The sequence below is a fragment of the Centroberyx gerrardi genome, chromosome 13, assembly GCF_048128805.1.
Source record: "Centroberyx gerrardi isolate f3 chromosome 13, fCenGer3.hap1.cur.20231027, whole genome shotgun sequence".
NCBI lineage: Eukaryota > Metazoa > Chordata > Actinopteri > Beryciformes > Berycidae > Centroberyx > Centroberyx gerrardi.
The window spans coordinates 27,330,252-27,347,751 of NC_136009.1; the positions used below are offsets into that span (position 1 = coordinate 27,330,252).

General features: G+C 41.7%; 1 protein-coding gene across 1 annotated transcript; it reads left to right on the forward strand.

The window, feature by feature from the left end:
- Positions 1–10,917: 10,917 nt before the first annotated feature.
- LOC144542104 (E3 ubiquitin/ISG15 ligase TRIM25-like) lies at positions 10,918–13,923 on the forward strand. The gene has a single exon (XM_078287471.1). It carries the CDS (start codon positions 10,951–10,953, stop codon positions 12,625–12,627), a length of 1,677 nt encoding a protein of 558 aa, XP_078143597.1. The 5' UTR covers positions 10,918–10,950; the 3' UTR covers positions 12,628–13,923.
- Positions 13,924–17,500: the final 3,577 nt, after the last annotated feature.

Consider the following 17,500-nt stretch of genomic DNA (forward strand, 5'->3'; position numbering starts at 1 on the left):
GCATTCAACCAAATAACTAATGTATCTTAAACATGAAAAAAGTGTCTGTATAAAGGATTTAGGATTAAAACTTCAAATGAATGCCTCTGCTAAAATAAATGATTTAAAAATTTTTTTTAGACCTATCTTGTCCAGTCTTTGATCCTAAGGCAAGCTTATCTCAAAGTTAAGGAAGTTAAGAAACTTTACTTTCTGGAATTCCATTTATTTTTTCCAAGTTTTTTTCTTAAGAACAAACCTAAGAGATAGGAAAATACATCCAAACTTTTTGATGAAAACTTTTTTCTTAAGACAAAAGTTACAAAATACATAAGATTCAAGATATTTTTTGTTAAGTTTTTGTGAATCTGGCCTCCGGTCATTATTGTCACCCGAACTGTTTCCAACTAAATTATCCAACAAATTTCCAAGCGAAGCCCCGGCACCCAGCATCAGACCAGGAGCGCCTGCTGCCCCATGCCAGATGACATTTGCAGAGACGGAAGTGTTTGGTCTGTTTTCACACACACACACACACGCACACACACACACGCACACATGACCACACAACACCCAGATGGCGGAGGAGCCACTCAGACGCAGCTCTTATCTTTGAAAATTGCTCAAGTTTGCACGTCGAAAATACCTGCTGCTGCTGCCTTTGATTCCCTGAGAAGGCAGGCAGACACGTGTCTGTGTGTGTGTGTCAGAGTGTGTGTATGTGTGTGTGCGTGTGTGTGTGTGGGTGAGAGAAAGAAAGCAAGGAAGACAGAGAGAGATATTGTATGTGTGTATAGGAGGGAAGAGAGAGTGTGTGTGTGTGTGTGTGTGCATGATTACCACAGTTGGGAGTATGTCTGCTAGTGTGTGTACACTTGTGAGAATTAGGAGTGTGTGGGAGCTGGTGTGTGTGCGTGTGTGTGTGTGTGTGCAACAACACCATGACAAGCCAACTGTGACAGGCTCTAATAGCTCTCGATCACATCCCTCTGAACACGCCGCTGCTCGTTGTATTTTTTTCTGTCTTCTTTATCTTCGTCTCCGTTATCACTCCGAGTCTTCTTCTCTCCCAGCTCACCGCTCCTCTCCTCCAGCACCAGCACCACTGGAGCGAGATAGATAGAGGAGGAAGTTGGCCGAGAAATGTTATCTCCGGAAAGTTCCACTCGGTACTGTAACTCTGAGTTCAGGCTGTTAGCGGCCGCATCGCCGCGCCGCGGTCTGACGGAAGATTTGAGCCGGCCGATAATACTGCGAGGCGTTGTACCGGGCCTTGTAAAGTGAGGCACTCGCTGATATTTGTTGTTTTATTGAGTATCAATGTAATTTAGAAAATGTTGAAACACAATGATGTATCATTTCCCAAAGTTTCATCAAAATCTGATCAGCAGTTTCTGAGATATCAGTAATCAATCGTTTATATCAGCGGGCTTGGAAGTTTGTCTTCAGAAACTTTGGTTTGGAAGTTTTGTTGGAAAAATGAAATCAGACGCAGAGACTTTGCCAGGTCTTTGCCGGGCCAGTCACACTGGGAGCGACTTTGTTGATGTGTCTCTATAGACCTTTTTCACCAACATGGCTGCCGTTCTTCCGCAGGGTATAGCTTCGTTCTCACCATTGCCAGCAATGTTAAAAAGCCCATAACTCTGTCTGTGATCACTTATTTTGTGTTTCAACATAATGTATAACACAATACAGGTGATGTCATTGACATATCTTTCTGTTTCTGTTGTCAGACGACTGATCTGTGATCAAGGGTCACAAAATGCTAACTGGCTAACCAAGGCTAATGCTAATTTCTGTACTGTTAGCATTTTGTGACCCTCACTTTTTTTTTTATAGCGCTGCAGTCGTCTGACAACAGAAACAGAAAGATGTGTCAGTGACAACAGCTGTATTGTGTTATACATTATGTTGAAACACAAAATAAGTGATCACAGACAGAGTTATGGGTTTTTTAACATTGCTGGCAATGGTGAGAACTGAGCTATACCCTGCGGAAGTACGGCAGCCATGTTTGTGAAAAAGGTTTATTCTGACTGATTGAGGGCGGGGCCAGAAGTTTCGACTGCATCTATGAAGCAGTCTGCAGCTACAAAGTTTTGACCAGGTCATGTATTTTTGCTGCTTTGGTATCGCCTTTTATAATGTTGCACTGTTTTAATGAGTTAACATAGCTAGCTAGCAAATGCTACTTAAGTAGCATTAATTGAAAATAAACTGAAAAAACTATAAAATTACTTACCATTGATCTTTCAATGGTATTAGTCTTTCAATAAAATGTTTTGAATGGCTGGAATCAACTTTCTGTCCATTTTGCACTTGCTAGGCTGAACTATTGTTCATGAAACAAAATCACATCGGTAGGGAAACAAGGAAGCAAGCAAATCTTATGGGCTGTTGACAGACGATGATGAAATGATGATGAAAAGTTCAGCTGTGGCCAACTTTCCTCAGCTGACAAGCTTGCTGACTGTCAACACATCGGCAGAGTTTTCCTGGTCGTTCAAATCTTTAAGAAATGAACTGACTTCTGGAGACTTGTAGATCGTGCTGCATGCAGTGCGACCGCTGTTTGAATTGACATCCTTGTGTGCCGATGGCAGTTTTGCTCAAACTTTTCTCACAAATGAGGAAACAAGGCAACTGGCGCTAACATTTCTCCGGTCGTAGAAAATGAATGGACTTCCGGAAACTGGTCTTGAGTTGCTGGTGTGTATGTAGAGCTAGAGAAAAGATCGAAGGCCTGTTTAGAAGGGGATGGTTATAAATGTCCTAAGCAAGGTTTACATGAGGTCTGTATATGTGGTTGAGTCACTATTTGAGTAATAAATCACTATCAGAATCAATTCAATCAGCAAGTACAGTGAATGTAGAGGAATTTGTCCTGGTGACGTTGGTGCAGAGCCACAGTTACACCTTTAACAACTCTTGGACTGATGTGCAATCAGCGTCCTGCAGGACCAGCATGGCTCCAAAAACGATTCTGGCCCCAGTGTAGGCGGCTCATGATTGCTGAAAGTCTATGTTTTTTTTTTTTCTTTGTTAAGGCTTTATTCACCCGAGACTGACTGGGCTCCATGCTCTTTTCAGACAGACAGTTCCACACATTTAGGCGGCGGCCACACTGATCCATCAGAAAAAGGACAGAATTATTGACGGATAGATTTCTGTCCTTTCCGATTTTCAGATTTGTCCATCCGTCAAAACGGATGGACAAATCTGACAGACAGAGTGTCATCAGTCCTGTCCGGACAACAGACAGCTCTGATTGAAAATGAATTGAAATGAAAAACAGAGACAGACACAGCGGATCAGAGTAGCTGCCGCCTTACACCTAGCAGCTGCCCAGTAACACCACAGTCTTCTACTGTTGGACACTGGGAACTAGCCAGTAGCCAGTCACTGCTGAGGCAGAGTGAGTCTCTTATTCACTTTCCCCAAACAGATTTCTCCAACTGTTTGAGGATTCAAACTGGTTTCCAGCCCCAAGCTTGCTGCTAAAACTCTGGGCTACTGCCACCATCAGGTTGTTATCAATGAAACTGGATCTCCAGGTCGTCTTTGCGTACACCTTGAGTTTACACAGAGACAGAAGATAGATGTCAGGTGTTTCTGTATTGAGTGTATCCGATCTGTGTAACAGTGTTTTCTATGTGTTTGTTAAACTCTCTCAGGACTTCAACAGAGAAATCACGGACGACAGCAAATACACTCTAAAGTCTCTAATTACCTCTTTCGGGAAGCAGCACTGTTTCCATACAGACAATGCCAAACAAAGTTCAATACTGGTGTTCACTAACTGCAACCAACAAAGTCCAATACTATTGTTCCATCCATCTATCCATCCATCCATCTATCCATGTCCTATCTGTTTATCTGTGTCCGGGTAGCGGAGGCAACAGGGCAGCAGAGCAGCCCAGATGTACTTTTCCCAGAATCTTCCACCTGCTCCTCCTGGCGGATAGACACTCCCAGGCATGCTGGGAGATGTAGTCCCTCCAGTGTGTCCTGGGTCTGCCTTGGGTCTCCTGCCAGTCGGTCGTGCCTGGTGCACCTCCAGACGTGGCCGCTCGGGGGGGAAAACCTCACCCTAACCCTAACCCTAACCCTAACCCTAACCCCGCAGTGTGGAGGAACAGCGGCTTGACTATTGTTCTCAATACTTGAGATCAATAGTCAATACTAATTATTAACACTATTATGCATTCAACTCAAACAAAGACCAATGATGTTCTTCAGTAACTCAAGCAACAACAGCAACAGTTGGATCTGATTGCGCTCAACTTTTTAGCATTTTTCTTGGTTGCCAGATATGTCACTCAAACGACTTTAGAGCAGGTTCTCTGGACAGTTCTTCTTCTGGTTTAGGGTTAGTTGCATCACATCCTGTCTACTGGTTAACGTAATGTTTTTATCTTTTACGCCTTTACTTCTCATACTTTTATTCTTAATTAAATTCATCTTGTTGTATTTTGTACTGTTGATGTGAGCGTATTTAAGTTTTGTATTGCCTGTGTTTTGTCTTTTGGACTCCGGAAAGACAGGCTGGCTGTCCCTGCTGTGGTGAAGACCGGGGCTCATAATAAAACTAAAGGCTAAATGTCTGAACTCAGAACACAAGCAGACAGTCTTGCAGTCTTGTTGACTTGTCTCATGGGGACTGATTAGTGCTATTGAACTTGTTTTGGTTATTTCATAATATATTTCCCAGCCTGGTGGGCTGACTGGGTTTTAGACTGCTGCATCACTCCAGAACAAACAGCATCCAGACTGAGCATCAAATTTTCCCTGCTCTTTTCTCACATGTGAGTTATGATTTCTACTGATGCCATACATACTGGGCATTGGTGTGGCAGTAGCCTAGAGGTTAGAGAGGTGGGCTTTCACCCAGAGGGTTGCTGGTTCTAATCCTAGACTGACTCAGGAAATCTGAGGGTTGATCAAGGCGCTAAAAACTCCAGTTCTTGGTTAGGGAGAGAAAGGCAGTTTTATTGGATGGGACGGGCGGAGGGGCGGATTGTTCAAAAATCTGTGATGCTTTATTGGTTGGAATTTGGTAGCATTTAACATTACAGTGCAAAAATTACATGATAATTACTATGTAATTACATAGAAATTACATACTCATTATTACCAGAAATTACCAGTTACTTTCTGACCATTTCCATGTAATTACACAGTAATTACCCTGTAATTTGTGTACCGTAATGTAAAGTACGTAAAGTAAGTACCAGAATTTGGCTACTGCTACACTATGAGCTATTCCAGGATATAAGTGAGTAATGGGATTTTTATATCTAGTTTGTCAATAAATACCTATAAATAATAAACACACACACACACACACACACAAAAACTTATGCGGTGTATTATATAGTATGAATGAAATAAGTATTGTACTCCTTAATTATGTTAATGAAAATAAAAAAATGAATATAAAAAGCAGAAAAGGTTTGACAGTATAAGACGATAAACAATCCTTATATGTAGGCTACTGTGTTCTTAACCATCCGCAGGAAATAGAATAAAGTCTCCTCCATGTAGCACATGATCCAAAGCATTCTCACCCGCCGCCGTGCTTCATGTCCCCCGCCAGACACCGTATCTGTCACAGCCCCATTCTCCTCCTAATTCTCCGGCGCACACATGTCAGTCTGGTCCGGCAACGCCACATCATTTGTAATTATGCAAAACAGTCCTTTCTCGTCGCACGGAGGAAAGCAATTTTTCTATGCAAATGGTTAAATTCCCCGGGAGGGCGGCCATTGGACGCGTGCTGATAAACGCGCTAATGATGAGTGACAGCGGGCGATATTGGGGTCACCGCACGTGCGACACCGATGAAAATGATCAACTAAATGCCAGAAGTGTCCTCGCAACGGGCGAACCGGGCGGGGAGATGAGAGCGAGCGGCGCGTCGAGAGTCACAGCCGCGGCCATTAGTAATCCAATTGGACGAGGCGGTAATGAGAAAAGATCTTGGGGGCGATTCAAATTAAAGAATGTTTAAAAAAAAATAAAAAATCCTTCAAGTCTCCCTGAGTTGTTGGTTGAAGTGACAATCATCCCCCCCCCCCTCCCCCTCCCTCCTCCAGCACTGTAGACGCTGCATGCTCTTAGTCAGGTTGTAAGTATCGGTGAAAATGAGGTCGGCTCCAAATTGGACGCGAGCCCCTTTAAAAACCTTTAGCCACCTCCGCCTTCGCTCCGATGCTTTCACGTTAATAAAAAGACGGCCTGATCGCCACGCTCTCTTCTAATCAGTTTGGATATGAAGGCTGGCAGGAAGCCAAAGATCAGACGCTGGTTTGAATCACAGAGAGACTGACTGAGGAAACTCTGGCTGGGGAAACTGAATGAGAAGCGCTCTCCCCTCCTGCAACAACAACCACTCTCTACTGTCTCTGTCACTGAGTCTCAACAAGGACTCCTAATTTAGTCCACATTAGGGCCAAGGACCACCATTTGATGAGATTTTGTCTCTTGGACACAAATCTGAGAATATTTTTATTGTCAGATATGATTTTGTCCTGAATTCCATGACTGTCTGTATTGTAGGTAGAGAGATAACAGAGAAACTATGATCAAAACAGTCATTCTTCTACATTCTTAAAGAAATAATGGTGAAGTTTAACAATTCATCAGTTTGCTGCGGACCCCCTGGAACTCCCTCCAGGACCCCTGGTGGTCCTCGGACCCCACATTGAGAACCATTGGTCTGTGACTTTCAGCAGGGCACTCAACCCCCCAAGATTGGTTGAACTGGGCGGCTCCAGGTGGGAACGTTTATAACTGTATTTGTGCTGCTGTATTTTATTGCATCTGTGCTCAGAAAACCTTCCCTGGGTAAATAATTGGTTAAAAATCTAGCTGTGTTATGATAATGAATGTGTGTGTGTGTGTGTGTGTGTGTGTGTGTGTGTGTGTTCTCAATAGGTTTCAAATATGATTGCCATTCACAGTGAAACACTGACATTTCAGAGATGATGAATCATGCCGTACACATTCCCTCCTATTGATCATTGAACAAGCGTGGAATATCCAATCGTGCTTTAACTTTTCTTGCAGACTAACATACAGAAGGGACAAAATATCTGAAACACCTTTGTCAAACTGCGGAAACAAAACTCTGGCATCCACCTGTGAAATGCAAAAAGAAATGTTCTACTTTCTTCTTACTGCAAGAATAACAACGTCCCGTTAGCAGCCCAGAAGTGAAGTGAGCATCTAACCAATATTACTTTGTGGTTTTACAATGCACACAGATATGGGATCCTCATTAGCCACTGAGACAATAACCAACATTTTACTTGAAGCGGTGTGGGACTGACAGACACCAGAGGTTTTATAACTGCTTGCTTGGGCTGCTTGTTTAGATGTAAAATAAAATACACTACTGTGAATCTCAATGCATAATGCTGCTGTCTGGTAAAAAAAAAAAAAAAAAAAAGCCTAGGCAATTATGTTTTTTTCCCTTCACTTGTATTGAAAGTTTCTATAGTCATTTATTTGCTGAGTGAGTTTCCTGACCCTTGGGCCCTCAAAACCTGATAAAACCCCCGTTGTATAATTTCAAATATGCATGTGTGTCAAAGAGAAAATAAACCATCCATTTCCTCATTCCTGAAAAACGTCATTTTTGCAGATATGTTGTTGCTGTTGCTGTTGTTGTTGTTGTTGTTGTTTTTGGCAAGTGATTGCAAGCAGGAAAAAACGGACCACTTTTGAATCTCTCTTCTCTAGAGCTGCCTGAACTTTTTGGCATACGGGGCCAAAATATAACTTGGGTAGTTTGCTGTGGGCCTGAAAATAGCATTACCTGTTTATTAATTGCAGTAGAACTATATCTAATAAATGATAGCTTCCTTGAGTGATGCATTACATAGATACTGGTTACAATGCCTTAGAAAAATTAAATCGTTGGCATCAATTGGGTATAGCAAGGTGTGGCATTTGCCATAACTTAGCCATATCCAGTCCATATTTGATTTTGTGTTTTTAATATTAGAATGAAAAGTAAATATCAAGCAAAAATGGCTAGAAATCTATTTGGAAACTAACTAAATAATTCACACCATGAGAGCATTAACCACTGTTCCTGATAGTTCACTGACAGTTTGGTGACCTACGTCTAATAATTCATCACATTGACCGATAATGATATCTATCAGTCATCAGTAATTGCTTCGCTTTGTCCCTAAAAGTGTAGTCAGTTATTTAAGTGGATTTGGAAGTTAGAGGCTAAATATTAGAGGCAGGGGTTTTGCCGTACCTTCGGGTTTAATGAATACGCCATGTCAGGTGAAAAGTAACTTCCTGTGATGAGGGAGGGCTGGTTTCCACTCTTTAGCATTTTCTTAGTGGAACTCAAATGAGCCGCGATTAGCATTATGTTGTAGCAAGACAATAATGTTTTTTTTCATCAATGAAAGCTATACGCTTTTGATTGTGCAGGGTGAGAACGTTGTATTTACATGATGCAGTTAAATAGATCTTATGGTGCACTATGGGTTATTTTCAAATTCTCGGATAAATCATTGAAAAACAACTAGAAAAAAAAAATAGAAAATGGTGCCGGGGGTTGGAACCGGGGTGTGACGTATGTAGCGTATTGACGCTCCTGAATACGCTGGGGAAGTTAGCATGGCGGCGCATCTGGGCTTCCACTTTGTAGTCAGGAAGCTGTAGTCCTCCTGCCCAACTCTGTTTCCATGGCAACACATCCTCAGACTACCTGTTCCACTTTACGTTGCCAGAGCAGACACAGCTAGCTAAAGCTAAACTTCAGGTTGTTGCACACCCGGCTTGTGTCTCTGAGCTGGTGGAGAGGATTCAATTCCCACAGAATTTTACAGAACACTTTTTGTCACCAATTGTCATTTCTGTCATGCATAATTTTTTGTCAGTTACCAGGGTCAGTTTTGTGTCTCTGGTCATCTAAGGCGGCGGCCACACTGTGTCCGTGTATGTTCACTTCATTTTCAATGAGAGCTGTCGTGTTGTTGTCACGATGAGGTTTTGACTTTCCCAGCGTATTAAAGCTGCAATAAGCAATTTTTCTGACCACAAACCGCCAACACATTTTTAACTAACACACAGCAAAGCCACTGCACTACGGAGGCCTACGAAGGACAAATTGAAGGATAAAGGCTAACAGCTAAGCTAACAGTACCTACAGAGAAGTGTCGCCATTACCAGTCTCACTTTGCGAGCTTTTCATCCCGCTGAAGGTTACATGTCCAAGTGAAGAGGCAGGTAGCAAGTTTACTCATTTAAAGGGTCTATGTGTAATATTTCTGCTTTACTGAAGCATAATATGACTAGTAAATATCAGCAGAGGTTCCTGAGTGGTAGTGAGTGAAACAAAGTGAAACAGCCGGCAGAGATTTCTGCATTCAGAAACACAGGAGCGGGCCGAGGCTGAAGGCCCTCCTACCGCACCAAGGTCCTTTCAAAAATCAGGTAATTTGTTTGTGCCTTGCTTATTGGCAAAAATCATACATCGGAAAATATAATTTGAGACTTTATTACTAATCGGTAGGGTGTTCTGGTAAATTCGGCATGGATATAGTCCTCCAAACTGCTTGAATTTTAATGGACCGGCCCATTTATGTGCTGGGGAAGTGGAGTTACTTCACACACGAAATAGCGACTTACCTTCAATATGTTCCAAATATCCACAGACAACAGGAATCGTGGTGATGTCAGGATCCGAATCACGGCACGCGCCCATTGAACAAAAAATGTGCTAACTCGGTAAAACATGATAGAAGCAGGCCAACCGGCGCCGGCATGTTGATGATGGTCTGAGGCCAGAGTGTTGTTGTCATGACAACGCTGAACGATAGCGGCCAGCATTGGACCAGAAATTACACAGACCCTTAAAAGGCGATAGGAAAAAAGTAAAATTACACCTGTGCTTTCCTTTAACTACTTACCCTATTGTCAGTGGAAACTCCATTAAAGGAATAGTTCAAACAAAAATGAAAATTCAGTCATTATCTACTCACTCAAATGCAAGGGTGGAAGTAACTAATTGCATTTACTTAAGTTACTGTAATTGAGTAGCTTTTTGTGTACTTGTGCTTTTTTTAGTATTTTTTAAAGTCAGTAATTTTGCTTTGACAACTACTACAGGTACATTTTCCCTGAAGTATTGTAATTAGCTGCATTTTAAATCCCATCCATCACAGAACAGATTGTGTCTCTCCATCAGCAGCAGAAACTGGATCAACGTAAACTGACAAACTGTGGATCCATTCACAGTGAGAAGAGGAATCTGACTTTACTTTGTTTCTGCACTTTATTTTGTCATTTCTAATGTTTCCAGTTAAAAGAATCTAGTTTGAACTCTGACCTCTCTCCTTTTAGAATCACATGGAAAAGATCACAGCTAACAACGTTCTCTGTTCTAAAGAGGAACTCAGGAACTTTTACTCTGAGGACATTTTAAATCAGACACTTTTTACTTTTACTGAAGTAGATTTTAACAGCAGTACTTTTACTTCTACTGAAGTAAAATATCAGCAAAGTAACAGTACTTCTACTGGAGTAGGACATTTTTCCACCACTGAAGAGAGCGAGCAAGAGAGAGAGAGAGAGAGAGAGAGAGAGAGAGAGAGAGAGAGAGAGAGAACCATTCTAAATAGTTTTACTCTTCAATTCTCCACAAGTCACTTAGCTTTTGGAACTTTATTTTAAAATGTTGCACTTAAAAAAGTGAGGGGGGAATAAGGGAAGAGAGAGATTGATCCTAAATTTAACTATTCCTTATGTATTTATGTATTTATCATAATCTTCACTTCATATTGTAAACGAGAGCTAAACACACACTGCCTCTTTCAAACCGCTCCTCTTCCTGGAATAAAGCAAAGCCTGATAACTCCTCCCTCTTCTTCACAACAAGCACAACTTGTTTTTCAGTTGTAGAAAGTGAAACTATCTGACTCACTGTTACTGAGAAGTGAAATGGCGCAGCAAGGAATTCAGCTGGACGGAGCAAAACTCTGCTGTTCGATCTGTCTGGATCTACTGAAGGATCCGGTGACTATTCCCTGTGGGCACAGCTACTGCATGAGCTGTATTAAAAGCTGCTGGGATGAAGAGGATCAGAAGAAAATCCACAGCTGCCCCCAGTGCAGACAGACCTTCACACCAAGGCCTGTCCTGGGGAAAAATACCATGTTAGCAGAGTTACTGGAGGACCTGAAGAAGACAGGACTCCAAGCTGCTCCTCCTGATCGCTGCTATGCCGGACCTGGAGATGTGGCCTGTGATGTCTGCACTGGGAGAAAGGTGAAAGCCCTCAAGTCCTGTCTGGTGCGTCTGGCCTCTTACTGTGAGCAGCACCTCCAGCCTCACTATGAATCTTCTACCTTTAAAAAACACAAGCTGGTCGAAGCCACCGTGAAGCTTCAGGAGAACATCTGCTCTCGTCATGATGAGGTGATGAAGATTTTCTGCCGTACTGATCAGCAGTGTATCTGTTATTTCTGCTCCATGTATGAACATAAAGGCCACGACACAGTCTCAGCTGCAGCAGAAAGGACTGAGAGGCAGAAAGAGCTCGGGGTGAGTCGGCAAAAAATCCAGCAGAGAATCCAGAACGGAGAGAAAGACGTGAAGGTGCTTCAACAGGAGGTGGAGGCTATCAATCTCTCTGCTGATAAAGCAGTGGAGGACAGTGAGAAGATCTTCACTGAGCTGGTCCGTCTCATTGAGAAAAGAAGCTCTGATGTGAAGGAGCAGATCAGATCCCAGCAGAAAGCGGAAGCGAGTCGGGCCGAAGAACTTCAGGAGAAGCTGAAGCAGGAGATCGCTGAGCTGAGGAGGAAAGACGCTGAGCTGGAGCAGCTCTCACACACAGAGGATCACATCCATTTTCTACACAATTACCCCTCGCTGTCACGTCTCAGTGAATCTACAGACTCACCCGGCACCAATATCCGTCCTCTGCGCTACTTTGAGGATGTGACTGCAGCTGTGTCAGAGGCCAGAGATAAACTACAGGGCATTCTTACAGTGGAATGGCCTAAGATCTCATGGACAGTGACTGAAGTGGATGTTTTACTGTCACAACCAAGAGAGCCCAAGACCAGAGCTGGATTCTTAAAATATTCACGTCAAATCACACTGGATCCAAACACAGCATACACACAGCTGTCATTATCTGAGGGGAACAGAAAAGCAACATTTATGAGAGAAAAACAGTTATATTCTAGTCACCCAGACAGATTCATTAACAGTACTCAGGTCCTGAGTAGAGAGGGTCTGACTGGACGTTGTTACTGGGAGGTGGAGTGGAGCGGGGTCGGAGTTTCAATAGCAGTCTCATATAAGGATATTAGCAGAACAGGGACGAATGAATGTGGATTTGGATACAATGACAAGTCTTGGGCATTAGATTATTACAACAATAGTTATGAATTCAGTCATAACAATATCAAAACTCCCATCCCAGGCCCTCAGTCCTCCAGAGTAGGAGTGTACCTGGATCACAGAGCAGGTATTCTGTCCTTCTACAGCGTCTCTGAAACCATGACTCTCCTCCACAGAGTCCAGACCACATTCACTCAGCCTCTCTATCCTGGATTTTGGTTTTATGGTTATTATGGAGACACTGCTGAGTTGTGTGCGCTCAAGTAGACAGGAGTTATTAAAGCAGCAATGTGTGAAAATCAGATTTTTACATTGTATTTGTTTCTTCTCCATCTTTGTCCCTCAGCCTCACTGTGGTGTTTCTGCACTGCACTTCCCACAGATCACCTGTCAATCAAACAGTGTGGGCGGAGCTTGGATTTTCTGTTGATGCAGTTTGAGTTTCTCTTTTCTTTGTCTGTTCAGCCATGGTGGCTATCACTGCTCATGCTAACTACCCAGTTCTTCTTCTTCTTCTGTTTATTCCAAACAAACCGGAAACGTAAAACGCATCACTTCCTGTGCTGCAGAGGAAAAACAATGGAAAAGTTTTCATGAACTGGATATAGGTTGAATCACTTTTGTGTTATATCAGTCAGTAATAGAGAGTATCCAAATGAACATTTAATCATATGAAAATGTAAACTGTTGTGTGGTCTATATAGTTCTTATCTTTGTTGCATATTTGTATTGTTGCTGTAATATTTTCTGCTGTTTCTGTTCCACTGCATGGGCCTTAATGGAGCCAGCACTAGAAGTCTTCCCTTTATTATAGCTGAATAGTTGTTAATATGTTGATTTTGTTCCCGGCACTTTGTAACTTTGTTAAGAAAAGTGAACTACAAATGTAATCATTATTATTATTATAATCAATAGGGAGAGGATTCATTGTTTTCCTCCACAGTGCTGACATACTGGTTTAACAGATTGATTGTGTGGATGAAGTGAATATGTAGATGGAAAGATTGAACCAGAGTCTTTCACCAGGTTTTAGTGATTTGATGTGTGATCAAAGTGAATGTTTGCAAAGATCAATAAAGTTTTTTTTTTTCCAAGAATGAATAAAGTATTTCTTCTGTATTCATTCCAGGAAGTCTATCAAAGCTGCTAGAGAAAATGTGAAACTAATATGACAGTATAACTGAGACGATTTCCCCCTAAAACACAACAAAGTGCAGTCTTCATGTTTAGAGCAGATGTGGAATCAAAAGTCAAATGAAGCAGCAGTGTTACCAAAGAAGAAACACTAGTGAAGATGGAAAGAATGAAGGACAATCCTGTTGTTAATGGAACTGGTTAAATGTATGAATGAAGTGAATGTTTAGATGGAAAGACTGAAGGACAGTGTGGATGGATAACATTTGCCAATCAATCTCTATCCTTGCAACTTTCTTCACTGAAACAGTTTTGTCATGGAGGACTAAGCTTGCAACCTCCAAGTGTTTAATCATCTGTTGCTTTTTAGAAGCTAGATTGGCTTTGTGCACTTGCTCAATAAACAGAGTTTCTTCCGCAGGCCTGAAAAGCCTGGAAAAGTAGGAAGAATTCATTTGATCATTTCCAGGTCAAGTTTGGGAATCGCATAAAATGTCTGAAAAGGTTTTGTTCAGTCCTGACACACATATGACCACAGACTTTATGTAGTCGTGGACCAGCTGTCATTTCAGATATTGTGATGAAGAATAAACTTCAAAATGATATGAGCTAGTTAAGCCACGATCAGAATATTTCACACTGAACTGAGTACCAAAGGAAAATAAAAACTTCCACACTGGACTTATATGGGTTCAAATGACAAAAAAAACACCACACACACACACACACACACACACACACACACACACACAAACAGTCTTCTAGAGCTGGCCTGCTCCCTGTTACATCTCACAGCCTTGATAAATACTCTATCTTCTGCATTAGGCCTGTATGGTTCATCTGGAAGCAACAGGATTGAATACATTTGTTATGTTGTTTTTAAGAGTTCTTGTAAGACATTGGGCCTCATGCAAGAACATTTTCGTGTTCTTATCTTAAATTTCTCGTATTTTTTCGTGAGGTGAACTCATACGAGTGTGCCACGTCAGATTCACCAAACGCTCGTATCTTCAGAAAACAGTCGTAAATGACCTGTGTAAACATGATGAATTCCACCTGTTCTAAATGAACGCGCGTTCACGAGAATTGTAAATTTGCATAATTGACGCCCCAATAATGCCATATAAGGTTAGGCGTCCGGCCCATATGTCGGGAAGCTTCATTCATAAAAATGACACGGAAGACTAAGAAGAAGTCTACCAGCTCTGAGACTGAAGTCCAACTATCAGAAATAAGTCAACCAAAGCATATAATATTTAATATAATTCAATAGTGGAATCAAAGGTCCTGCTAAAGCCAAGGAATGGGAGAAAATAACTTGTGCTGTTAATGCAGTGTTGTCTGTTGTGCGTTCCCTTACGAAAAACAACTATAGTATTCCTATACATTTTAGATGAATACTAAATAAATATCCCAACAAAGCTAATTCCCTATAGGAATGTTATAGTGATACTACAGAAGACAAAAATACCATGATAAGGTCACTATAAACTCACTATTGAGTACCACAGACCAAGGGCGTAGAATTGGGTAGGGACGGTAGGGACGTGTCCCTACCAATATCAAGCGACTCTGAAATGTCCCTAGCAATTATTTTGATTGACAATAAACGTTGTTTTGTCCGTCAGTGTCTAGTCAATGTTAACAGATCACGTTCTCTACTACGAGTCCCGCTGCATTGGTGTAGTGCATTGGTGTCCCGTGTCGGCACAGCAACGGACGCTGTAACGAAACTTTAGTATAACAGCTGTTTTAGAATGTTATTGCGTCACCCGGATAAAAATTGGCGTGACACCGCCTCCCTAACCCCCCCAAAAAATCGCTGATTGGCTTTGCCATTTCGATATGGCTCTGTTGCTAACGTATGAAATGCTGTGGGCAAGAAGAGCCAAAGCTCCGCCTACCGGCGAGCATGCGAGTGAAGACTCCATCCTATTTTATATTAGTAACAGTTGTGTTTAGCCATTAAAGTTAGTTTATTTAAGTACCGTGTCGCGTGCGTCTGTGACGAGTGACGACCGTAAGTAGCCTACATGTCACAAGTGAGACTGAACAATGCTGCTGTGTGCCACACTGGACAACACTGATGTAAAACAAATATGCCAACAGTTCATCTCTGTTAATGACAGGCGTAGGCATGTGTTTGACTTTGACGCTGTTTGTATGTAGGGTTTGGATATAGTTTACAATATCTTATTATTATTATTATTATTATTTTAAATGTAAATACAGATTGTTGGTTTGAATAGGCAACAGTACTACAGTACCTGCCTTAAAACAAAATGTGCTCTTCAAAGTCCCATTCAGCTGGCAAATTTGAGTAAAGGATTCATTAATGTGCTACACCCCTGTGTCTGTGTGTCTGTTAATGAGTGTATTGGCTACCATAACTATCTAGATCAGTGGTTCTCAACGTGGGGTCCGGGGACCACCAGCGGTCCTTGAGGGGGTTCCAGGGGGTCCCCAGCAAATTGATGAATTGTTAAACTTCAGCATTATTTAATTTACAAATAGTTAACACAATTACAGAATGTAGAATGACTGTTTTGATCTTAGTTTCACTGTTATCTCTCTACCTACAATACAGACAGTCATGGGATTCTGGATCAAAATCATATCTAACAATAAAAGTATTCTCAGATTTGGGTCCGAGAGACAAAATCTCATCAAATGGGGGTCCATGGCTCTAATGTGGACTAAACTAGGGGTCCTCGATATGAAAAAGGTTGAGAATCACTGATCTAGATGACATGAAATGGCGGTCAGAAGTCTATCATAAATTTAAAATGCCTCAGCTTCCAGTGGGGGTTACATCCCCTCCGGACCTCCCCCATTTGTGTCCCTACCAATGTCAAAATCAAACCTACGCCCTTGCCACAGACACTCTAAGTCCATATCGGAGTATTATAGGAATATTATAGGACTATAGTGATTTGTCGTTAGGGCACCGTCACAGAAATAAAAAAAAAAGAAATGGCTTGACATGAAATTAGATGCAAAAAGCAAGGCGATGCATGACTGCAACAGGAGGGCCAGGAGGAATTCTCCGTTACACAGACAGATGAAAGAATAGGCCGATACCTGCCATAATTGGCGATATAGCGGTCAGGTGTCCAGCGATGTCGCTCTGGACAGCGACTTGCACCTCAACCTGGTAAGACCTAAAGCCATTTCTCTTTTTAAAGTTTAGATTCACTTGCACCCACATTAACGTTATCAGCTGGAGTAAAATAGCCTAGAAATCAGATTTATCTCCCTCTATAATGTATTTCCCCCCAATACAATCTAACCTTGCCTCTGTCTCACCTGAGTGTTTGTCAAATAACCTGGCAAATTAGTGTTTTTTTGTTTTGTCTTTGTATTGAGCGCACTTATAGGCACTTATATGTAACCCACATGGATACTTACGAGATTTTATGTGGCTCTGGTAAAATAAATTACGCACTTCCTTCTTTTGAAAAAGCCAACAGTGCTCCCTTGCTATTTTTCCTATGACTATAACCACTGTACTGGTTAATCTCAACATGATTATACATTACTTTACAGTATCATTTATACATTCAAACTCAACATTTCTTCAAAGTGACAGAGATACAATCCATTAGTGAACAACAAAGTTTTTTTTTTTGCTTTGGAGAACGGCAGGTTGATTGTACGTGACTCGTACGACAGGTCTGGACCACTCGTACATTTTGTTCGTACCTAAGAGAAAATTCTAAATACGAGAAAATTGGTGAATGCGGCAAGTTCTCTTAAATCGCTCGTACAAGTGATTTAAGAACGAATCTGTTCGTACGAGTGGTTCCTGCATGAATTGTTTTACTGCTTAATTTTTTTTGTTGACCATAAGAAAGTAGAGATAAGTAGACAACTAGTGTAAAATAACATGACACGGTGGGTTGGTTTTCCTCCCCAGTTTTTTGAGTCACCAGCAGCCACTGGTACACAGACCCCAGAATAAAAGTTCCCCCACTGAAGACCTGAAGACAAAGACCAGTTAAATCAT